This window comes from Oncorhynchus kisutch, linkage group LG13 (assembly GCF_002021735.2).
Source record: "Oncorhynchus kisutch isolate 150728-3 linkage group LG13, Okis_V2, whole genome shotgun sequence".
NCBI lineage: Eukaryota > Metazoa > Chordata > Actinopteri > Salmoniformes > Salmonidae > Oncorhynchus > Oncorhynchus kisutch.
This window is the reverse complement of record NC_034186.2, coordinates 67839703-67865495: the sequence shown is the minus strand read 5'-3', so window position 1 is coordinate 67865495 and position 25793 is coordinate 67839703. Positions and strand designations below refer to the sequence as shown.

General features: G+C 45.6%; 1 protein-coding gene across 2 annotated transcripts in view; it reads left to right on the top strand.

Annotated features, from left to right (window-relative positions):
* Positions 1 to 25793, top strand: part of ascc3 (activating signal cointegrator 1 complex subunit 3) — a 142490-nt gene that overhangs the window by 51285 nt on the left and 65412 nt on the right. For both annotated transcript variants that reach the window (XM_031787055.1, XM_031787056.1), the window contains exons 12-15: positions 6507 to 6671; positions 17668 to 17844; positions 18261 to 18332; positions 21786 to 21920. In XM_031787055.1, the coding sequence (XP_031642915.1) occupies positions 6507 to 6671; positions 17668 to 17844; positions 18261 to 18332; positions 21786 to 21920 (549 nt within the window). The remainder of the gene's footprint in view (positions 1 to 6506; positions 6672 to 17667; positions 17845 to 18260; positions 18333 to 21785; positions 21921 to 25793) is intronic.

Here is a 25793-nt window from a genome sequence, read left to right as displayed (position 1 = left end):
CCTCTCCTGCTTTATGTTGGAGACTAGTGAAGTTCCTTATCTTTCTCTCTGGTGTCTTCCTGTACTTAATTCTCTGTCAGGCTTTATAAAAGGACTGCTCCTTCACTGCAACATACTGTAGCTACTGATAGAACTGATGAACCATAGAGAAGCCAGCACAACCACAGAGTTTCTCACACTAGACAGTCATGCAGGGTCACTCACAGGTCAGAGGCAGGGCTTTTTCTGGATCAAAAAAGGCTTTAGGTGGTTGGCATGGCAGGGGGCGTGGCAATGAGCACGGTTGGCCGAGAAAATATTAGAGGCCCCCATCTTGGAACTGTAAAGAAATGTTTGCATTTTTAAGCCAATTTACTGCAATTCTACAAATTTTTCCATGCAGCTGAGAATTTATTTTGCCGTTTTAAAGTAAATTTCCTGCGATTCTACATATTCTGCAATTGAGCTGAGACATTTTGCTCATTTCCTGCAATTCTATTACATTTTCTCATGGTTAATGCTGTGTTCTTTTGCTCAGACCTAATACAATGAATACTGCTAAATTCATTGTTTTTGCAATTCTCCTGATTGTCTAGCTTTTATTTTGGTGTTAGTTCTCAAAGTTTATATTATCAAAAATATATAGGTCCATTATATTTTCTACATACTTTATCTGTTTGTAATCTATTAAGTTTACACTTTTTCCATTCAGAAAATGAATAACAAATAATATATATTTTTTATTTGTTTTATTTGTTATTAACTGTTAGGACATAAGCGTCCCAAAAAAACACTTAGGCAGCCCCACACTTAGGCAGCCCCACACTTAGGCAGCCCCACACTTAGGCAGCCCCACACTTAGGCAGCCCCACACTTAGGCAGCCCCACACTTAGGCAGCCCCACACTTAGGCAGCCCCACACTTAGGCAGCCCCACACTTAGGCAGCCCCACACTTAGGCAGCCCCACACTTAGGCAGCCCCACACTTAGGCAGCCCCACACTTAGGCAGCCCCACACTTAGGCAGCCCCACACTTAGGCAGCCCCACACATAGGCAGCCCCACACTTAGGCAGCCCCACACTTAGGCAGCCCCACACTTAGGCAGCCCCACACTTAGGCAGCCCCACACTTAGGCAGCCCCACACTTAGGCAGCCCCACACTTAGGCAGCCCCACACTTAGGCAGCCCCACACTTAGGCAGCCCCACACTTAGGCAGCCCCACACATAGGCAGCCCCACACTTAGACAGCCCCACACTTAGGCAGCCCCACACTTAGGCAGCCCCACACTTAGGCAGCCCCACACTTAGGCAGCCCCACACTTAGGCAGCTCCATTCTCTCAGGAGGCGCGTGTGTGTTCTCTGGGTCTCCATATCTGATCTCTCTCTCCCTCGTCTATACTCACCCCCTCTTCATTTTCCTGATTCCTTGTTCTCAGCAGCCTTATTTGTAGTTGCCATGGTGACTACAGTTAGTTGTACTGTAAAATACCAAATTCATATCCTGTTTATTGTCCACTATATTTGTGCCTTTGAAGGTGGTGCTTGTATTTTAGCGCGGGGGGAGGGAGAGGTGATGCTTTCAACATAACCCAGCAGTACTTTAGTCAACCTCATGTAAAGTGCTCTCCCATTTCAAAATGTTCAACTAAGAGCCCTATGCTAGTTATGGATACAAAGACTACTCTGTTCTCTCCAATTAACAAGATGGCTGGATATATTGAAAATGTGATTGACATGAGTTGAGACTAACTCATATTTGAAATGTGTCTGTGGTCAGGAAAAACTTGCCACTCACAAAATGAAGTTGAATATAATGTTGTTGTTAGATTGGTTATGTCACTACGAGCATAACAAGTGGCAATCAGATGATTTCTTTCAATTAAAACGATGAATCAATTGTCCAATCCAATATCCAATTGTAACAGCTCCCCAGCAAATCAACCAATTAGGTTGTTTGCCTCAGTGAGTGGCCTGTAAATGAGTTTGTTCTTGTCTCGAATGCATTTGTTAATAGCTCCAGGTGTGTATTCTGTCAATGGTAAAATCATTCATATTTCCCACTACTTCTCCCTTGTTTTATATTCATTTCATTAAGTGTATATTTTCATTATTAGTCATTATTTTCCTCAGAGCGTTTGACTGTATGTGTGAGTCAACGTTGCGTGTGTGAAACAGGAAGTAGAAAGAGGATGAATGGGATTTGTGAAACAAAAAGGAGGGTAGAGTGAATGATGTAGGCTAAACTCCTTCCCATCTAGTGAGCCCCTCACTGATGGAGGGGGGGGAGAGGTAGACAGAGAGAGGAAGGACTAGGCTGAAAAGGTTGCCAAGAACAAGCATATCTAGCAAATCCAAAAGAGGATAGTAAAGCTTAGACTTTAGAGGTTCATAAACCTCCTGGTACTTAAGGATAGAGAGATGAAAGCAGAGGGAGACAGACAGACAGAGAGAGGGGAGAGAGAGATGTGAATCTTGAGCAATGAGGTCAATACCAGTTCATCTGGAGGTGTGTGTCTGCGTGTGCGTGTGCGTGTGCGTGTACGTGCGTTTGTTTCCTTGTGAGAGAGAGGGCACACACACACTTTTAATGAGGATGGACTGGCAGAGGCTCAACAATATTATCCTTACCCCCTGCATACTCCCACCAACCAGCCTTGCTTCTCTATCTACCCAGACTGTAGAGCTTTGGATGAAATACAATTTCATGAAATTACCTGTTTCTGCTAGTGTGGAGTAAGTGTATTAAAACTCCAATAACAACTCCATTAAAGTTCACTAGGTACTATAAAGTTAGCTCTCTAGAGACCTCAGGGTAAATAAGGAGTTGTTATCTGAAACAACTTTCTAACAGACCTTTCTATTTGTCCCTCCCTCCCTCCCTCCCTCCCTCCCTCCCTCCCTCCCTCCCTCCCTCCCTCCCTCCCTCCCTCCCTCCCTCCCTCCCTCCCTCCCTCCCTCCCTCCCTCCCTCCCTCCCTCCCTCACACCAGTGTTTGTTTCTCACTGTTTACATATGTGTGAAGTCATTGCTGTAGTTCGATACAGAGAAGATTAGCATTCCAGCGATATTATTCTGTTGAAATTTAATTTGATCTGTGAGAAATGAAGCTAATTAAGGACTTACTTTATATGTACATAGCTCCTCCTACATAACTACTTCCGTACATGCATTCCTTGTAGTAGTGTTGTACTGTTAGAAACGTACTGCACTGCTGGAGCTAGAAACACAAGCATTTCCCTGCAGCTGCTTTAACATCTGCTGGTCTGTGTACGCAACAAATAAACATCGATTTGATTTCTGTGTCTGCTATGTCACTGCTATTGTCACAACTCCCATCAAAAACATGCAGTGGATGTGCGCACACACAAACACAGTTGGATACATTTGTAGCCTGGACAAGCTATTAGTCGTTCACTTACAGTATGAAAGCAGTGAAACAATTCTAACCTCTTACCTTTCCCTCCTCGCAAACCCCCCCTCTCTCTGTGGCACTGATAGTTACCATGGTAACAGTAGATTTGCTTGGAGTGGCTGCTGGCTGGCAGACATGCCAGTGTGCGGGTGGGTGGGTGAATGAGCAGTGGGCGTGCTGGTTCTCCTAGCCCCTCTCCCTCAGTCCCGAGAGTAAATATTAACTTAATGACAGAGTGGCCCCCTGGTGCTCTGCTCCACAGACAGACATACAGAAAGGCACACACGCAAGACCGCCAGACAGACCGTCAGAGACCGGTAGACAGACAGACCGTCAGACAGGTAATTAGTAGATAAGTGGTAGTATGGGAAGACCTCGCCATGCCCCCGGGTTCCACATGGCTGCACACATCACTGTTACCACACTGGGTAGAGCTGCCTGGGTAGAGCCCCCCTCATTAACATGGAGCTGGGGCTGAGTCACATCACATAGAAATATAGGGTCGGGTTCTCAGACACACATTAGGCTTAGTCCTAGACTAAAATGCTCTTTCAATGGAGATTCTTCATTCCGTATGATTTTTTTCAGGGCTAGGCTTAATCCGTGTTCAAGAAAACTGCTCCGTGTGTTCCTGAATTGTTCTCATCCACTGGGTGCACGTTGGGTCGAGCCCCACTCATTATCATATGGCTGGGTCTGACCACCACAGATGAGCTGCAACTTGCACATCAGAACAGTTCTAGGACACTATTTCTACGTGATCATCATGGAACGATGATTTGAATGTGGATGTCCATTCTAGTAATTGTAAATGTTCTATAATGGAAACCCACTTTGACACAGGTATTTATCCGCCCCATTGTGTTCCAGGACTGCACTCTCTTCTATTTCACCAACGCTGCATATTCACAAATATTGTGATTTATCTAGGGGAGAGTTTTTGAAGCACTGAAATCAATCCGTGGGAGTGTTTCCAACCATAAATGTTAAACACTTAGCAACCAGTCATAGAAATAAATAACGAGGTCAATATCAATGTTATTAAAAACAATGCAAGGAAAATAATGAGGGTTTCCTGTTAAGTCAAATGGCGTCTTGTCATTGTTTTTGTTGTGTAATTAAAGAAAGCACTGTGGCCTGCTAGTTGTTGGTTTGGAAGCCAGAGCTTTCATTTAGATGAACCTGTTGCCTAATTAAGACAGCCACTTCTCTCCTCTCTGCTAGCACTGTGCCAGTCTCTAATGGCAGTGTGTGTGTGGCCGTTTCCTCTCTGCTAGCACTGTGCCAGTCTCTAATGGCAGTGTGTGTGTGGCCGATTCCTCTCCGCTAACACCGTGCCAGTCTCTAATGGCAATGTGTGTGTGGCTGTTTCCTCTTCGCTAGCACCGTGCCAGTCTCTAATGGCAGTGTGTGTGTGGCCGTTTCCTCTCTGCTAGCACCGTGCCAGTCTCTAATGGCAGTGTGTGTGGCCGTTTCCTCTCTGCTAGCACCGTGCCAGTCTCTAATGGCAGTGTGTGTGTGGCCGTTTCCTCTCTGCTAGCACCGTGCCAGTCTCTAATGGCAGTGTGTGTGGCCGTTTCCTCTCTGCTAGCACCGTGCCAGTCTCTAATGGCAGTGTGTGTGTGTGGCCGTTTCCTCTCTGCTAGCACCGTGCCAGTCTCTAATGGCAGTGTGTGTGTGGCCGTTTCCTCTCTGCTAGCACTGTGCCAGTCTCTAATGGCAGTGTGTGTGGCCGTTTCCTCTCTGCTAGCACTGTGCCAGTCTCTAATGGCAATGTGTGTGTGGCCGTTTCCTCTCTGCTAGCACTGTGCCAGTCTCTAATGGCAGTGTGTGTGTGGCCGTTTCCTCTCTGCTAGCACCGTGCCAGTCTCTAATGGCAGTGTGTGTGTGTGGCCGTTTCCTCTCTGCTAGCACCGTGCCAGTCTCTAATGGCAGTGTGTGTGTGGCCGTTTCCTCTCTGCTAGCACCGTGCCAGTCTCTAATGGCAGTGTGTGTGTGTGGCCGTTTCCTCTCTGCTAGCGCCGTGCCAGTCTCTAATGGCAGTGTGTGTGTGGCCGTTTCCTCTCTGCTAGCACTGTGCCAGTCTCTAATGGCAGTGTATGTGGCCGTTTCCTCTCCGCTAGCACCGTGCCAGTCTCTAATGGCAGTGTGTGTGTGGCCGTTTCCTCTCTGCTAGCACTGTGCCAGTCTCTCTAATGGCAGTGTGTGTGTGGCCGTTTCCTCTCTGCTAGCACCGTGCCAGTCTCTAATGGCAGTGTGTGTGGCCGTTTCCTCTCTGCTAGCACCGTGCCAGTCTCTAATGGCAGTGTGTGTGGCCGTTTCCTCTCCGCTAGCACAGTGCCAGTCTCTAATGGCAGTGTGTGTGTGGCCGTTTCCTCTCCGCTAGCACCGTGCCAGTCTCTAATGGCAATGTGTGTGTGTGTGTGTGTGTGTGTGTGTGTGTGTGTGTGTGTGTGTGTGTGTGTGTGTGTGTGTGTGTGTGTGTGTGTGTAGCCGTTTTGTCTCTGCTAGGAAGGAGCGCCAGTCTGTAATGGCTAGCCAGATGGATTTAAATGCAAACTAGAGTCTAATGAACTGATTTGATAAAAATTGTCGAATAGGAATTTCCACGCACGCACGCACACACACACACACCGATGGGTTGGCAAACAGTTCGCACAGCATTCATTATTCATTGTTCTATTTTTCTATCGTCAGACGCTTAATTGCACTAGAACGATGGTTCTGAAGGGCCCAATGGGTCCAGGTTTTAAACGGGAACAGGTGAGATGATGATTAAGAAGATGACAAGGGAGGAGTGAGGGATGTGTAGAGGTTAGAGGGATGAACTGATAACACAGATGATGGATAGAGTGCTCTGGTTGCAGGTGGTGTATATGATGCGAGTAGGGCCCATTGTTTTCCTTGATCACGTGACCTGGACAGGAAGAACTCTGTCCCCTTGTTAAACACATGACCCTGGTCTGATGGTAATGAAGAACTCCTTGACCTAAATATGTCATGGATTTGGAGTATATGGGGCTGAACAGGTACTTCTGGATCGACCCACAAATCAAGTCTGTCTGTGTTCATCTGTCTGTCACTGACGGTGTGTGTCCATCTGATTTTCCAGATGCTGGTGACCACCCCTGAGAAGTGGGACGTGGTGACCAGGAAGAGCGTTGGAGACGTGGCCCTGTCCCAGATCGTAAAGCTCCTCATCCTGGACGAGGTGCATCTGCTACACGAGGACAGAGGACCAGTTCTGGAGAGCCTGGTGGCCAGGACACTACGACAGGTTAGTCCCTCTCTATCTCAGCATAAGTCTCTAAAAAATATAAATATATATTGGTAGCACTGGTGCTCCCAACTTTAAAAGTTAGTAGCACAAAATAAAATTTTGAGATAAAGCCTGTATTGGGCATATATTAATTATATCTACTTTTGAAGCACATGGTGTGGCTAGAAACTATAACCCTTTAAAGACTTTGTTTATTGTCAATTATTATATATATATATATATATATATATATATATATATATATATATATATATATATATATATATATATATATATATATATATATATATATATATATATATATATTTAACCTTACTTAAACAGTAACCTATCCAACAATAACCTATTAAAAGCAGTTCTGTAACAATGAGGTTTGTGCAGTAGGCTATAGGCCCAATACATTATCACTGCATATTGGCTATGCTTGAATTGACCTGCCAATGTTGTTCTTCTCAGATGATTTAAGTATTTCAAAACGTATGGTTTATGATCACACTGGTTCTAGATCAGTTGTTGTATTACTTGTGAGGCCCAGCTGAGTGAGCATACATTTTAATAATGTGCTTTTTTATTTATTTCACTGGACTGATGGTCAGTTTCAGCGGGGGGGTGCAGCAGAGGGTCTGCCTCTCACCATCCCTCTGCTCTCCCTCCCTCCGCTGAGACTGACTGTGACCAAAAAGGGGACGTCATCCAGCTGATGGTGAAACTCGTGTCTCATGCTCAAATTCATGTTACTCCTATGACCAGTGGAAGTGAACTATCCCTCCATATAAAAATAGACACAAGCCACCAATAATAACAATGCAAGTATTTCCATACACTTTGCTGCTCATTCATTGCAGCTGCAGTGCTGGTTGAAATGCGAGTGGAAGAAGGGAGAGGCTCATTTAATGGCGTAGATAAGTGTTGAATAAAAAGTGGTTACAGTGTTGAATAAAAGTGTAAACGTGAACTCACTTTGCTCTCTAGTCATGGTTTTAAAATCTCACAGTATCAATTTAGCTGGGCATCGACTGCAGACACGGTAATCTGAGCCATCCGATTGGCCAGCTGTAGGCCTATAGGTGCTCTTGATTTGCTCTCTGGGCTGGCGAGTATGGCACTCGGAGGCAGCGGCACAGCGAAGAAGAATCATAACAATTATTCTGGGTGATCACATGGTTTTGCAGTCTTACTGGTGCCCCCAAAATAAAATTCCAGGTCGTACAGCAAAATATTTTCGAGCATATGCGACCAAAATGGTCGGACTTTAGTGCCCTGGTCCCAGCCCTTATCCTACCCTGTCCTCCCCTTGTCCCCTCTCACCACACTAGCCTGGTGGTCAGCCCACTCCGACAGGTCAGTCCCTCCCTCTATCATTACACTAGGGTCTCCTCACCATGGTGAACATTATGCACAAGGATATTAGTACAACACAGTCATTCTCATTCAACCATATCAGGTTTCTGTCATTGTTAAACATTGTAAGGGTTTTGTCTAGTCTTGGTTTGTGGAGCTGTGTGTTTACCTCAGTCAGAGTCAGTGATTTAGCTTTAGTTAGCCTGTCTGTCTGTGGGCTGTGCTGCCTGTGCTTTGTGTTTCTGCGTCTGAGTGGGATGCCTGATTCCCTCTTATGATGATTGACAGCGTCCTGCGCAGGGATCAGCCCGGCCGTTTGGGATATTAGAGTGATTATGCAAATTTAGACAACCTGGGAAATGGGAGCCATCGTTCCGGAGTGTCCCGCAACCGTGTTCCATTGTGACGAGCCTGCGTCAGGTGTCAATCCCAGCCAGGGAGGAAATGAATAAATGGAGCGGGGATAGAGAGATGCATGGTAGGAATTTTCACGGTCTCCTAGGTGACGAGGGATCGAAAAGAAAAAAAAAATTCATGGGCAGACACACACACACACATCAATATACCAATATGAATGTTAAAATATTGATGATAGACATAAAAGTTGGAGATGAAAGAGAGGAGTGTTGAGAACAAAATGGAGAAAGAGACCGATCAGAGAGGGGAGAGACTGAGAGAAGGATACTGACAGGATATATTGCTGCTTTTTATTTATTTATTTATTTTAGTGTGCTGTGACGTCGGGGACCTCTGGGTGGGTAAGGTTAACCGCCAGGTAATTGAAAAGCAGTCTGTACGTCTGACCGCTGTTGACTCCGTTCACAGCCTATTCATGTGCAGCTCTAGCTGCTATCACTGGAGAAGGGCTGAGGGAGTGTCCTGTGAGGCCACACCCCTACCTAGAGACTCTCCTAGACCGCACACTGCTGCCTCTTTGTCTGTCTCTTCGCGTTTGTCTAGGGTGTTATAAACACTATAACTAGCGTTTGTCATGGAGCCGTGGGCTGTTATGAAGGCATATAACATGTCTTATAATGCATTATGACTGTTCATTTGGCCTATACACAGGCAGGTACTTCAGAGGCAGTGTGTGTAGGTTTTTTTGCACATAAAATCCAAGATGGATCCAACCGTCCTGAGTAGCACAGCAGAAATGTCTTTCCTGTGTTTCTCCAGCCAGCGTTTGTAATTAAGGTGTTTGTGCCGTACTGGAGACAACAGTCAACAGCACATTGGAAGGTGTCTTTAAGACACTGTCAATTATTGATTGGCGCACAGTAAGCAAGATTGTCGCCTCTGGAAGTACAAAAAGGAGTCCACCTCATCAATTAAACATGACGAGGTAGAGAGGAAACAACACAACAGTTCTCCGAAGGAGAAGGACAGGGTCTTTAGTTCTCTGGTTTCCAAGAAGAGACAAATCAGACAGCACTGCAGACACTGGGCTCTGTTGTAGAGCCTTCCAGGGAAGTCTGTGGGGTTCCAGTAACCCTGAAGTTGTGGTCTGTGGGGTTCCAGTAACCCTGAAGTTGTGGTCTGTGGGGTTCCAGTAACTCTGAAGTTGTGGTCTGTGGGGGTCCAGTAACCCTGAAGTTGTGGTCTGTGGTTGCTCTACAAGTCTTCAGGCCTCAGCCACAGTCATAACCCACAAATCATATCTCATATATGATCATATCAATATTTAGGTTAACCATCAAAGTTGCGGTAACTTTGATCCAGAACACATAGGAGTACATGGAACAACCAGACTTCAGAATGATATGTGCTTCAGTGAGACGGTGAGGAAGGGTGATGGTGTGTATCTTTATTGAGAAATGACAAGCTTAGATGGACATATAAACCATTGGAGAAACGCGCTCAGGCCACAGTAGAGAAATCCACCATATCTTATTCCTCCTCAACTGAACCCACAAATATAGACACATAAGAAACCGGAGTCTTTATGGTTCACTCTTTCTCCCTCCCTGCGTTTTTTCTTTTATTTTTTTGGAAGTCGACATACTTATCATCCATTCCTACCCACAATACTCCAGGAGTTGAAGGACCCCAAACCCATTGCACATATACCCCCAACTCTAACTACACACACATACACACACACACACACACAAATAAACTCTCACACGAGCACACACACATCCCTCCTGTCCAATTACCGCTACACCTGACAGGCTAACCTAATTGTTAGTGTTTTCTGCTGGAGGAACCACGGCTGGTGCTCCTGACACAGGAGGAACAGGGTGCTTAAGTTCACATCTTTTAACCTCATGAATATGGAGTTCTCTGCCTCTAAATTAAGTCGAGGCTCTAAAGGATGTTCTATTTTCCTCCTTTCTCTTTATGTAAATATAGGATGATCACTGAAGCAGTTATCACGTGATGTTTTGCTTGTCAAAAGTTTTGGTTTATTTAATTTTCTCCCGTCGTCAGGTAGTCTCACCCCAGGCTTTATATTGCTCCGGAGATAAACATTTGGTTATTACCTGCATTTTAAAACCTGTTCATCACTGGAGGCATTAGTGTGGATGGCTCTTTGGTAAAGTATCATAGATGCAGAAGTGTTGAAAACTGTATAATGAACTATCGCTGATCATGTAATGTGTTAGTCTATTCAATGTTTCAGCAATACCATCTGGGACAAAGCTCAGGGAAAGCAGCTGCCCTCGAGAGCCCATTAAGTGAGAGTAATGGAGAAATGGTGTGTGTAAGAAGCCTACTATCTACTCAACAAGGCTGACTTGGGCACTGTTAATGAACATAATGTGTATCTACAGTATGGGCCGCTTTGTTACCACTGTGCTGACACAGTGCTGTGTGTGTGTTAGGCTGGTCCGGGCCAGGACTATCGGCTGCCAGGGATTGGCTGGGCCCTATCTTGATAGAGGGTATAAACGGGTACTGCATCACATTAAAAGCCTTACCAATCTTCCCTGTCACACTCACCTCAGGAGGCAAGGAGATGGGCCTCTCACACATACACTCAGGCTCTCTCCCTCGCTGCTCTCTGTCTGCATCTATCTGTTCGCTCCCTCGCTGCTCTCTGTCTGCATCTATCTGTTCTCTCTCCCTCGCTGCTCTCTGTCTGCATCTATCTGTTCTCTCTCCCTCGCTGCTCTCTGTCTGCATCTATCTGTTCTCTCTCCCCCGCTGCTCTCTGTCTGCATCTATCTGTTCTCTCTCCCTCACTGCCCTCTGTCTGCATCTATCTGTTCTCTCTCCCTCACTGCCCTCTGTCTGCATCTATCTGTTCGCTCCCTCGCTGCTCTCTGTCTGCATCTATCTCTTCTCTCTCCCCCACTTATTTATTTTATTTATTTATTTATTTACCTTTATTTAACCAGGTAGGCAAGTTGAGAACAAGTTCTCATTTACAATTGCGACCTGGCCAAGATAAAGCAAAGCAGTTCGACAGATAAAACGACACAGAGTTACACATGGAGTAAAAACAAACATACAGTCAATAATGCAGTATAAACAAGTCTATATACAATGTGAGGTGAGAAGGGAGGTAAAGGCAAAAAAGGCCATGATGGCAAAGTAAATACAATATAGCAAGTAAAATACTGGAATGGTAGTTTTGCAATGGAAGAATGTGCAAAGTAGAAATAAAAAATAATGGGGTGCAAAGGAGCAAAATAAATAAATAAATTAAAATTAAATACAGTTGGGAAAGAGGTAGTTGTTTGGGCTAAATTATAGGTGGGCTATGTACAGGTGCAGTAATCTGTGAGCTGCTCTGACAGTTGGTGCTTAAAGCTAGTGAGGGAGATAAGTGTTTCCAGTTTCAGAGATTTTTGTAGTTCGTTCCAGTCATTGGCAGCAGAGAACTGGAAGGAGAGGCGGCCAAAGAAAGAATTGGTTTTGGGGGTGACTAGAGAGATATACCTGCTGGAGCGTGTGCTACAGGTGGGAGATGCTATGGTGACCAGCGAGCTGAGATAAGGGGGGACTTTACCTAGCAGGGTCTTGTAGATGACATGGAGCCAGTGGGTTTGGCGACGAGTATGAAGCGAGGGCCAGCCAACGAGAGCGTACAGGTCGCAATGGTGGGTAGTATATGGGGCTTTGGTGATAAAACGGATTGCACTGTGATAGACTGCATCCAATTTGTTGAGTAGGGTATTGGAGGCTATTTTGTAAATGACATCGCCAAAGTCGAGGATTGGTAGGATGGTCAGTTTTACAAGGGTATGTTTGGCAGCATGAGTGAAGGATGCTTTGTTGCGAAATAGGAAGCCAATTCTAGATTTAACTTTGGATTGGAGATGTTTGATATGGGTCTGGAAGGAGAGTTTACAGTCTAACCAGACACCTAAGTATTTGTAGTTGTCCACGTATTCTAAGTCAGAGCCGTCCAGAGTAGTGATGTTGGACAGGCGGGTAGGTGCAGGTAGCGATCGGTTGAAGAGCATGCATTTAGTTTTACTTGTATTTAAGAGCAATTGGAGGCCACGGAAGGAGAGTTGTATGGCATTGAAGCTTGCCTGGAGGGTTGTTAACACAGTGTCCAAAGAAGGGCCGGAAGTATACAGAATGGTGTCGTCTGCGTAGAGGTGGATCAGGGACTCACCAGCAGCAAGAGCGACCTCATTGATGTATACAGAGAAGAGAGTCGGTCCAAGAATTGAACCCTGTGGCACCCCCATAGAGACTGCCAGAGGTCCGGACAGCAGACCCTCCGATTTGACACACTGAACTCTATCAGAGAAGTAGTTGGTGAACCAGGCGAGGCAATCATTTGAGAAACCAAGGCTGTCGAGTCTGCCGATGAGGATATGGTGATTGACAGAGTCGAAAGCCTTGGCCAGATCAATGAATACGGCTGCACAGTAATGTTTCTTATCGATGGCGGTTAAGATATCGTTTAGGACCTTGAGCGTGGCTGAGGTGCACCCATGACCAGCTCTGAAACCGGATTGCATAGCAGAGAAGGTATGGTGAGATTCGAAATGGTCGGTAATCTGTTTGTTGACTTGGCTTTCGAAGACCTTAGAAAGGCACGGTAGGATAGATATAGGTCTGTAGCAGTTTGGGTCAAGAGTGTCCCCCCCTTTGAAGAGGGGGATGACCGCAGCTGCTTTCCAATCTTTGGGAATCTCAGACGACACGAAAGAGAGGTTGAACAGGCTAGTAATAGGGGTGGCAACAATTTCGGCAGATAATTTTAGGAAGAAAGGGTCCAGATTGTCTAGCCCGGCTGATTTGTAGGGGTCCAGATTTTGCAGCTCTTTCAGAACATCAGCTGAATGGATTTGGGAGAAGGAGAAATGGGGAAGGCTTGGGCGAGTTGCTGTTGGGGGTGCAGTGCTGTTGTCCGGGGTAGGAGTAGCCAGGTGGAAAGCATGGCCAGCCGTAGAAAAATGCTTATTGAAATTCTCAATTATGGTGGATTTATCAGTGGTGACAGTGTTTCCTATCTTCAGTGCAGTGGGCAGCTGGGAGGAGGTGTTCTTATTCTCCATGGACTTTACAGTGTCCCAGAACTTTTTTGAGTTAGTGTTGCAGGAAGCAAATTTCTGCTTGAAAAAGCTAGCCTTGGCTTTTCTAACTGCCTGTGTATAATGATTTCTAGCTTCCCTGAACAGCTGCATATCACGGGGGCTGTTCGATGCTAATGCAGAACGCCATAGGATGTTTTTGTGTTGGTTAAGGGCAGTCAGGTCTGGGGAGAACCAAGGGCTATATCTGTTCCTGGTTCTAAATTTCTTAAATGGGGCATGTTTATTTAAGATGGTTAGGAAGGCATTTAAAAAAAATATCCAGGCATCCTCTACTGACGGGATGAGATCAATATCCTTCCAGGATACCCCGGCCAGGTCGATTAGAAAGGCCTGCTCGCAGAAGTGTTTCAGGGAGCGTTTTACAGTGATGAGTGGAGGTCGTTTGACCGCTGACCCATTACGGATGCAGGCAATGAGGCAGTGATCGCTGAGATCTTGGTTGAAGACGGCAGAGGTGTATTTAGAGGGGAAGTTGGTTAGGATGATATCTATGAGGGTGCCCGTGTTTAAGGTTTTGGGGAGGTACCTGGTAGGTTCATTGATTATTTGTGTGAGATTGAGGGCATCAAGTTTAGATTGTAGGATGGCTGGGGTGTTAAGCATGTTCCAGTTTAGGTCGCCTAGCAGCACGAACTCTGAAGATAGATGGGGGGCAATCAGTTCACATATGGTGTCCAGAGCACAGCTGGGGGCAGAGGGTGGTCTATAGCAGGCGGCAACGGTGAGAGACTTGTTTTTAGAGAGGTGGATTTTTAAAAGTAGAAGTTCGAATTGTTTGGGTACAGACCTGGATAGTAGGACAGAACTCTGCAGGCTATCTTTGCAGTAGATTGCAACACCGCCCCCTTTGGCAGTTCTATCTTGTCTGAAAATGTTGTAGTTTGGAATTAAAATGTCTGAGTTTTTGGTGGTCTTCCTAAGCCAGGATTCAGACACAGCTAGAACATCCGGGTTGGCAGAGTGTGCTAAAGCAGTGAATAGAACAAACTTAGGGAGGAGGCTTCTAATGTTAACATGCATGAAACCAAGGCTATTACGGTTACAGAAGTCGTCAAAAGAGAGCGCCTGGGGAATAGGAGTGGAGCTAGGCACTGCAGGGCCTGGATTCACCTCTACATCGCCAGAGGAACATAGGAGGAGTAGAATAAGGGTACGGCTAAAAGCTATGAGAATTGGTCGTCTAGAACGTCTGGAACATAGAGTAAAAGGAGGTTTCTGGGGGCGATAAAATAGCATCAAGGTATAATGTACAGACAAATGTATGGTAGGATGTGAATACAGTGGAGGTAAACCTAGGTATTGAGTGATGAAGAGAGAGATATTGTCTCTAGAAACATCGTTGAAACCAGGAGATGTCATTGCATGTGTGGGTGGTGGAACTAATAGGTTGGATAAGGTATAGTGAGCAGGACTAGAGGCTCTACAGTGAAATAAGCCAATAAACACTAACCAGAACAGAAATGGACAAGACATATTGACATTAAGGGGAGGCACTTCTCTGTCTGCATCTCTGTTCTCTCTCCCCCACTGCTCTCTGTCTGCATCTCTGTTCTCTCTCCCTCACTGCTCTCTGTCTGCATCTGTCTGTTCTCTCTCCCTCGCTGCTCTCTGTCTGCATCTATCTGTTCTCTCTCCCCCACTTCTCTGTCTGCATCTATCTGTTCTCTCTCCCTCACTTATCTGTCTGCATCTATCTGTTCTCTCTCCCCCACTTCTCTGTCTGCATCTATCTGTTCTCTCCCTCGCTGCTCTCTGTCTGCATCTGTCTGTTTTCTCTCCCTCGCTGCTCTCTGTCTGCATCTGTCTGTTCTCTCTCCCTCACTGCTCTCTGTCTGCATCTGTCTGTTCTCTCTCCCTCACTGCTCTCTGTCTGCATCCATCTGTTCTCTCTCCCTCACTGCTCTCTGTCTGCATCCGTCTGTTCTCTCTCCCTCGCTGCCCTCTGTCTGCATCTGTCTGTTCTCTCTCCCTCACTGCTCTCTGTCTGCATCTGTCTGTTCTCTCTCCCTCGCTGCTCTCTGTCTGCATCTGTCTGTTCTCTCTCCCTCGCTGCTCTCTGTCTGCATCTGTCTGTTCTCTCTCCCTCGCTGCTCTCTGTCTGCATCCGTCTGTTCTCTCTCCCTCGCTGCCCTCTGTCTGCATCTGTCTGTTCTCTCTCCCTCACTGCTCTCTGTCTGCATCCGTCTGTTCTCTCTCCAATGTTCTCTGTCTGCATCTGTCTGTTCTCTCTCCCTCACTGCTCTCTGTCTGCATCCGTCTGTTCTCTCTCCCCCAATGCTCTCTGTCTGCATCTGTCTGTTCTCTCTCCCTCACTGCTCTGTCTGCATCTATCTGTTCTCTCTCCCTCACTGCTCTCTGTCTGCATCTATCTGTTCTCTCTCCCTCACTGCTCTCTGTCTGCATCTGTCTGTTCTCTCTCCCTCGCTGCTCTCTGTCTGCATCTATCTGTTCTCTCTCCCTCACTGCTCTCTGTCTGCATCTGTCTGTTCTCTCTCCCTCACTGCTGTCTGTCTGCATCTCTGTTCTCTCTCCCCCGCTGCTCTCTGTCTGCATCTGTCTGTTCTCTCTCCCTCGCTGCTCTCTGTCTGCATCTGTCTGTTCTCTCTCCCTCACTGCCCTCTGTCTGCATCTCTGTTCTCTCTCCCTCGCTGCTCTCTGTCTGCATCTATCTGTTCTCTCTCCCTCGCTGCTCTCTGTCTGCATCTATCTGTTCTCTCTCCCTCGCTGCTCTCTGTCTGCATCTATCTGTTCTCTCTCCCTCGCTGCTCTCTGTCTGCATCTATCTGTTCTCTCTCCCTCACAGCTCTCTGTCTACATCTCTGTTCTCTCTCCCTCGCTGCTCTCTGTCTGCATCTGTCTGTTCTCTCTCCCTCGCTGCTCTCTGTCTGCATCTGTCTGTTCTCTCTCCCTCGCTGCTCTCTGTCTGCATCCGTCTGTTCTCTCTCCCTCGCTGCCCTCTGTCTGCATCTGTCTGTTCTCTCTCCCTCACTGCTCTCTGTCTGCATCCGTCTGTTCTCTCTCCAATGTTCTCTGTCTGCATCTGTCTGTTCTCTCTCCCTCACTGCTCTCTGTCTGCATCCGTCTGTTCTCTCTCCCCCAATGCTCTCTGTCTGCATCTGTCTGTTCTCTCTCCCTCACTGCTCTGTCTGCATCTATCTGTTCTCTCTCCCTCACTGCTCTCTGTCTGCATCTATCTGTTCTCTCTCCCTCACTGCTCTCTGTCTGCATCTGTCTGTTCTCTCTCCCTCGCTGCTCTCTGTCTGCATCTATCTGTTCTCTCTCCCTCACTGCTCTCTGTCTGCATCTGTCTGTTCTCTCTCCCTCACTGCTGTCTGTCTGCATCTCTGTTCTCTCTCCCCCGCTGCTCTCTGTCTGCATCTGTCTGTTCTCTCTCCCTCGCTGCTCTCTGTCTGCATCTGTCTGTTCTCTCTCCCTCACTGCCCTCTGTCTGCATCTCTGTTCTCTCTCCCTCGCTGCTCTCTGTCTGCATCTATCTGTTCTCTCTCCCTCGCTGCTCTCTGTCTGCATCTATCTGTTCTCTCTCCCTCGCTGCTCTCTGTCTGCATCTATCTGTTCTCTCTCCCTCGCTGCTCTCTGTCTGCATCTATCTGTTCTCTCTCCCTCACAGCTCTCTGTCTACATCTCTGTTCTCTCTCCCTCGCTGCTCTCTGTCTGCATCTGTCTGTTCTCTCTCCCTCGCTGCTCTCTGTCTGCATCTCTGTTCTCTCTCCCTCGCTGCTCTCTGTCTGCATCTATCTGTTCTCTCTCCCTCGCTGCTCTCTGTCTGCATCTCTGTTCTCTCTCCCTCGCTGCCCTCTGCATCTGTCTGTTCTTTCTCCCTCGCGCTCGCTTTCTTTCTCTCATTCGCATTCTCTCTCCCACACACACAGACAAACCTACATGGTCTTTCTCTCTCTGAAGTGTTTGCACGTATCCCACCTCTCGTGTAAGACAACACTTCTCCCACTTCTTCCCTGTCGAGGAGGGGTGTAGGGAAGCATCCGGGTTTGATCCAAATCACCTACTGAAATCACTGTGTCATGACTGGTGAAGTCCAGTCAGATTGTGATGTCATCATTGTGGGACTTTGCTGTAAGATGTCCATTCAGCGTACGTCATCATGGTGTGACCTTGGTGTGGGTTTATTCCAGGTGGAGTCAACCCAGAGTATGATCCGTATCCTGGGTCTGTCGGCCACGCTGCCCAACTACCTGGACGTGGCCTCCTTCCTCCACGTCAACCCCTACATCGGACTCTTCTACTTCGACAGCCGCTTCAGACCCGTGCCCCTCGGACAGAGCTTCGTCGGCATCAAGACCACCAACAAGGTGACCACATACACACACACACACACACACACACTGCTAACACGCATCAAGCTGACCATACTGCCAGAACTCATGTGTCTTTAGCAGGGCCAGGAGTTTTGTTTTACCACGTTCTTCTGAATCATTTGACCTGGTCAAACGTAGGTGAAAGGGGATACCTAGTGAGTTGCACAACTGAATGCATTCAACTGAAATGTGTTTTCTTCATTTAACCCAACCCCTCTGAATCAGAGAGGTGGGGAGGGGGCTGCCTTAATCGATGTCCGTGTCATCGGTACCCGGATAGCAGTTGTTGTTGGGAGGTAACTGCCTTGCTCAAGGGCAGAATGGCAGGTTCGATTCAAACCAGCGACCTTTCGTTTACTCTGCCAATGCTCTTAAACATTTCTAACACAGCCAATATGTGTTTCTCTCAGATCCAGCAGCTTCATGATATGGAGGAGGTTTGCTATGAGAAGGTTCTGGAGCAGATCAGAAATGGACATCAGGTAAGGCTCTCTGTACTGTACTGTGTGTGTGTGTGTTAGTCTCCCTCTCCAGCCCCCAGCTGACTCACTCCCCCAGCTTCCAGAGTTGTGGATTCATCCATTTCCACTTAGCCCCATCTGCGCTGTGTGTTGAGTTCCCAGTCCAGCCTGCTGGTTCTGTCTGTATCCCCTTAACATATACCCACACACCTATGCGAACAACACGTACACACACTTAGGCACACCACGAGCGCGCACACACACGTGTGTATGTGTGTGTACACATTGTCTCATTCAAACACACACAGTGCACAAGTAAATTAATCTACACCCAGTTTGCCTGCAGTCAATACATGTTTTTAAAAGGATCTGAAATACTGTACCAGGTTCTGGTATCTGAATTGGAAAATGTGGTTTGTGTTTTCAGTCTCACAGTCGGCGAGTCTAGATGTGATGTCATCTTTCTGTCTGTGGGTCACAGCCCTGAAGCCAAAACTCTCCAATAGGGAGCATCTGTCTAGGCTCCATATTAAATTGTCAGAAATGGCTGTGACATATATTAATTTCATCTGGGAAGGGTGATGGATGGAATTGTCTGGATGAAGCCCCCTGGCCCTCCTGTGCTGGGGTTTCAGCTCGGCAGACGGAACTTTAATAAGCTTTCAAACCAGCGGTTACCGTGGACGCTTCCCTCCTCACAGCTCTGCACTGATAAAACAGCTTCAATAAATAACAGTTTGCTGCAGTGGGCCCACAGCGAGGGGATGGAAGAGACGCTAGGCTACGCTGCTCAATCTGTGCTAACCCCTGCTTAGTATAGGTAACCCTGCAGAAAGTTTTAACTTGAGGCTTATTAATAGAATAGACTGTTTGATGATATCACATTGACATATCGTGTGTGTGATGTACAGCATCACATTAAGAGAATGTTTCACTTCATCTGGCGTTGCTGCCGCAAGTCATTTCCAAACCCCAGACATTCTGTAATTTCTTAAGTCACTGTGCTGAGGAGATGAAACTATCCAGCTAGGCCCTGCTGCTGCTGCCTTCAACATGGCTGAATGATGACACATTAGACTTGAAGAGAAAGAAAATAAGTTTCAAGCTGACATTTCAAAAATGTTTTGAGCTTGTAATGCATCATAATTAGAGGTCGACCGATTATGATTTTTCAACGCCGATACCGATTATTGGAGGACCAAAAAAGCCGATACCGATTTAATCGGACGATTTACATTTTTTTATTGATCATAATGAAAATTACAACAATACTGAATGAACACTTATTTTAACTTAATATAATACATCAATAAAATCAAGTTATCCTCAAGTAAATAATGAAACATGTTCAATTTGGTTTAAATAATACAAAAACAAAGTGTTGGAGAAGAAAGTAAAAGTGCAATATGTGCTATGTAAAAAAACTAACGTTTCAGCACCTTGCTCAGAACATAAGAACATATGAAAGCTGGTGGTTCCTTTTAACATGAGTCTTCAATATTCCCAGGTAAGACGTTTTAGGTTGTAGTTATTGTAGGAATTATAGGACTATTTCCTGAAGTTTGACTGAAGTTTGAAACGCTATTAGCGCGCGCTAACTAGCTAGCCATTTCACTTCGGTTACACCTACCTCATCTCGGGAGTTGATAGGCTTGAAGTCATAAACAGCGCAATGCTTGATGCACAACGAAGAGCTGCTGGCAAAACGCACGAAAGTGCTGTTTGAATGAATGTTTACGCGCCTGCTTTTGCCTACCACCGCTCAGTCAGATACTGCCTGTTACGCATTCGCGTAACAGGCAGGCTCCTTGTGGAGTGCAATGAGGGAGAGGCAGGTCGTTATTGCGTTGGACTAGTTAACTGTAAGGTTGCAAGATTGGTTCCCCGAGCTGACAAGGTGAAAATCTGTCGTTCTGCCCCTGAACAAGGCAGTTAACCCACCGTTCCTAGGCCGTCATTGAAAATGAGTATCTGTTCTTAACTGACTTGCCTAGTTAAATGAAGGTATAAAAAAAAATATATATTAAATCAAATAAAAAAATCAGCAAATCGGCGCCCCCCCCCCCAAAAAACTTGAAATCGGCCCTAATTAATTGGCCATTCCGATTAATCGGTCAACCTCTAATCATAATGCATCATGTAAAATGTGCTACAACATATTCAGCACAGCTTTGGTGGCTCTCCTGTCTCACAAACTCATTTGACTGCTGCTATTGGACAAACTATACTTACCGGAATATACATTTTAATCCCCCTTCCAAAGATCTATTTCTCTCTGTGTGTGTGTCCAGTGAATGTTTGGTAGTGACGTAGTGGTAAAAAATATTAGGTGGGTAAACTGATCGGCGGGTACAGTGACATTTTCTGAGACGCATTATGATACATTACATTAGATTAGGATACATTACATTATGATACATTACATTAGATTAATATATATTACATTAGGATACATTACATTAGATTAAGATACATTACATTAGGATACATTACATTGGGATAAGGATATCCCTACCGGCCAAGCCCTCCCTAAACCCGGACGATGATAGGCCAATTGTGCATCGCCCCATGGAACTCCCGGTCGCGGCCGGCTGCGACAGAGCCTGGGCTCGAACCCAGAGTTTCTGTTGGCACAGCTAGCACTACGATGCAGTGCCCTAGACCACTACGCCACCCGGATTACATTACATTATGATACATTACATTATGATACAGTGACAGAGGAGGGATGACACTTCTGAGCTCTGCAGCAGAACCGGAATCAATGGTGGCACATTATCTGTTATGAGGCTCCCTCTGTGACTGGTACAAAGACAGAGGAAGGAAACACACCCTTCAGGCCTGTACTCACACACAGACACACACACACTCACACATGGATATTAACATGCTATCTCTTATCTCCTCTCCCACTGTCTCTCATATTCTCTCTCCCTCCCTCCTCTCTCTAGTCCATTTATAGTGTCCTTAAAAGACAAGGGGGAAGTAGGTAGGGAGGGAGGGAGGGAGAGTCCTTTGCCTCCATCTCATAACTGTCTTGTATTTCTGTTATTGATTGTTTTGTCTGTGGTATTGACTGTTTTACAAGGGCAGACTGAGTGTAATAGGAAAATGACAGCCATTCTCTGTCCTTTTAACAAAAGATTAAAATGGCACCGTGACCTTCTTCTCTTCTCATACAGTACAGCAGGAGAGAAGTATCTGCAGTCACAATGGATCTTTACTGTGGCAAGGAACAGCACTGCACAGTAGTGCTTTTAGATGAAAGAGGAATGTTGTAGCGAACAGTATGGGCTGACCTCTACCTCTATTTCTCTGTGTTTTGACCTTTGACCCCAGACTGATCTGTGTCTGTGTTCTCTGCGTCTTCCAGGTGATGGTGTTTGTCTATGCTCAAGACTGACTACTCTCCGTCCTCTGTGTTTTCCCCTTAGACCCAGACTGACCCGTGTCTCTGTTCTCTGTGTGACCCAGGTGATGGTGTTTGTCCACGCTCGTAATGCCACGGTGAGGACAGCCATGGGGCTGATCGAGATGGCTAAGAACCGGGGAGAGTCTTCCTTCTTCCAGCCAGACCATGGACCTGACTACGGCCAGTGTGAGAAATCAGTAAGGAACATACGTTGGTTTATTTCTGTTTCAGGTGAGGAGTAACTACTGGTTAGGAGTAGACCTGGGTTAGGAGTAGACCTGGGTTAGGAGTAGACCTGGGTTAGGAGTAGACCTGGGTTAGGAGTAGACCTGGTTTAGGAGTAACTGCTGGTTAGGAGTAACTGCTGGTTAGGAGTAACTGCTGGTTAGGAGTAACTGCTGGTGAGGAGTAGATGTGGGTTAGGATAACTACTGGTTGGGTGTAACTACTGGTTAGGAGTAGACATGGGTTAGGAGTAACTACTGGTTAGGACATGAGATAGTGTTGGCTGCAGGGATTGTCAGGACCATCTGAGTCTTTACATGGAGCACAGGTACAGTGTGCCAGGGTTAAGAGGCTTACATGAGTTCACGTTAGATAAAGGTCATCTATGTTACTATACCTGGACACACACACTAATCACCATTCTTCTAGACAGTGTTGACTCAATTCAGTGCACCACTGCTGTAGACTGTTACTCCTACCCATGTCTATCGTGATAGTGTTTGAGTGTACTAAAGTTACTGTATCTGTAGACTCCAGTCTACTGGAGAGTGTACTAAAGTTACTGTAACTGTAGACTCCAGTCTACTGGACAGTGTACTAAAGTTACTGTAACTGTAGACTCCAGTCTACTGGACAGTGTACTAAAGTTACTGTAACTGTAGACTCCAGTCTACTGGACAGTGTACTAAAGTTACTGTAACTGTAGACTCCAGTCTACTGGACAGTGTACTAAAGTTACTGTAACTGTAGACTCCAGTCTACTGGACAGTGTACTAAAGTTACTGTAACTGTAGACTCCAGTCTACTGGACAGTGTACTAAAGTAACTATCTGTAGACTCCAGTCTACTGGACAGTGTACTAAAGTAACTGTATCTGTAGACTCCAGTCTACTGGAGTGTACTAAAGTTACTGTAACTGTAGACTCCAGTCTACTGGACAGTGTACTAAAGTTACTGTATCTGTAGACTCCAGTCTACTGGACAGTGTACTAAAGTTACTGTAACTGTAGACTCCAGTCTACTGGACAGTGTACTAAAGTTACTGTAACTGTAGACTCCAGTCTACTGGACAGTGTACTAAAGTTACTGTAACTGTAGACTCCAGTCTACTGGACAGTGTACTAAAGTTACTGTAACTGTAGACTCCAGTCTACTGGACAGTGTACTAAAGTAACTATCTGTAGACTCCAGTCTACTGGACAGTGTACTAAAGTAACTGTATCTGTAGACTCCAGTCTACTGGAGTGTACTAAAGTTACTGTAACTGTAGACTCCAGTCTACTGGACAGTGTACTAAAGTTACTGTATCTGTAGACTCCAGTCTACTGGAGTGTACTAAAGTTACTGTATCTGTAGGCTCCAGTCTACTGGACAGTGTACTAAAGTTACTGTATCTGTAGGCTCCAGTCTACTGGACAGTGTACTAAAGTTACTGTATCTGTAGGCTCCAGTCTACTGGACAGTGTACTAATGTAACTGTAACAATGGACTCCAGTCTACTAAAGTTACTGTATCTGTAGGCTCCAGTCTACTGGAGAGTGTACTAAAGTAACTGTAACAATAGACTCCAGTCTACTGGACAGTGTACTAAAGTTACTGTATCTGTAGGCTCCAGTCTACTGGACAGTGTACTAATGTAACTGTAACAATGGACTCCAGTCTACTAAAGTTACTGTATCTGTAGGCTCCAGTCTACTGGAGAGTGTACTAATGTAACTGTAACAATGGACTCCAGTCTACTAAAGTTACTGTATCTGTAGGCTCCAGTCTACTGGAGAGTGTACTAAAGTAACTGTAACAATGGACTCCAGTGTACTAAAGTTACTGTATCTGTAGGCTCCAGTCTACTGGAGAGTGTACTAAAGTTACTGTATCTGTAGGCTCCAGTCTACTGGAGAGTGTACTAATGTAACTGTAACAATGGACTCCAGTCTACTAAAGTTACTGTATCTGTAGGCTCCAGTCTACTGGAGAGTGTACTAATGTAACTGTAACAATGGACTCCAGTCTACTAAAGTTACTGTATCTGTAGGCTCCAGTCTACTGGAGAGTGTACTAATGTAACTGTAACAATGGACTCCAGTCTACTAAAGTTACTGTATCTGTAGGCTCCAGTCTACTGGAGAGTGTACTAATGTAACTGTAACAATGGACTCCAGTCTACTAAAGTTACTGTATCTGTAGGCTCCAGTCTACTGGAGAGTGTACTAATGTAACTGTAACAATGGACTCCAGTGTACTAAAGTTACTGTAACTGTAGACTCCAGTCTACTGGAGAGTGTACTAAAGTTACTGTATCTGTAGGCTCCAGTCTACTGGAGAGTGTACTAATGTAACTGTAACAATGGACTCCAGTCTACTAAAGTTACTGTATCTGTAGGCTCCAGTCTACTGGAGAGTGTACTAAAGTTACTGTATCTGTAGGCTCCAGTCTACTGGAGAGTGTACTAAAGTTACTGTATCTGTAGGCTCCAGTCTACTGGAGAGTGTACTAAAGTTACTGTAACAATGGACTCCAGTGTACTAAAGTTACTGTAACTGTAGACTCCAGTCTACTGGACAGTGTACTAAAGTTACTGTATCTGTAGGCTCCAGTCTACTGGGCAGTGTACTAAAGTAACTGTAACAATGGACTCCAGTCTACTAAAGTTACTGTATCTGTAGGCTCCAGTCTACTGGACAGTGTACTAAAGTTACTGTATCTGTAGACTCCAGTCTACTGGACAGTGTACTAAAGTTACTGTATCTGTAGGCTCCAGTCTACTGGAGAGTGTACTAAAGTTACTGTATCTGTAGACTCCAGTCTACTGGACAGTGTACTAAAGTTACTGTATCTGTAGACTCCAGTCTACTGGACAGTGTACTAAAGTTACTGTATCTGTAGACTCCAGTCTACTGGACAGTGTACTAAAGTTACTGTATCTGTAGACTCCAGTCTACTGGACAGTGTACTAAAGTTACTGTATCTGTAGACTCCAGTCTACTGGACAGTGTACTAAAGTTACTGTATCTGTAGGCTCCAGTCTACTGGACAGTGTACTAAAGTTACTGTATCTGTAGGCTCCAGTCTACTGGACAGTGTACTAATGTAACTGTAACAATGGACTCCAGTCTACTAAAGTTACTGTATCTGTAGGCTCCAGTCTACTGGAGAGTGTACTAAAGTAACTGTAACAATAGACTCCAGTCTACTGGACAGTGTACTAAAGTTACTGTATCTGTAGGCTCCAGTCTACTGGACAGTGTACTAATGTAACTGTAACAATGGACTCCAGTCTACTAAAGTTACTGTATCTGTAGGCTCCAGTCTACTGGAGAGTGTACTAATGTAACTGTAACAATGGACTCCAGTCTACTAAAGTTACTGTATCTGTAGGCTCCAGTCTACTGGAGAGTGTACTAATGTAACTGTAACAATGGACTCCAGTCTACTAAAGTTACTGTATCTGTAGGCTCCAGTCTACTGGAGAGTGTACTAATGTAACTGTAACAATGGACTCCAGTCTACTAAAGTTACTGTATCTGTAGGCTCCAGTCTACTGGAGAGTGTACTAATGTAACTGTAACAATGGACTCCAGTCTACTAAAGTTACTGTATCTGTAGGCTCCAGTCTACTGGAGAGTGTACTAATGTAACTGTAACAATGGACTCCAGTCTACTAAAGTTACTGTATCTGTAGGCTCCAGTCTACTGGAGAGTGTACTAATGTAACTGTAACAATGGACTCCAGTGTACTAAAGTTACTGTAACTGTAGACTCCAGTCTACTGGAGAGTGTACTAAAGTTACTGTATCTGTAGGCTCCAGTCTACTGGAGAGTGTACTAATGTAACTGTAACAATGGA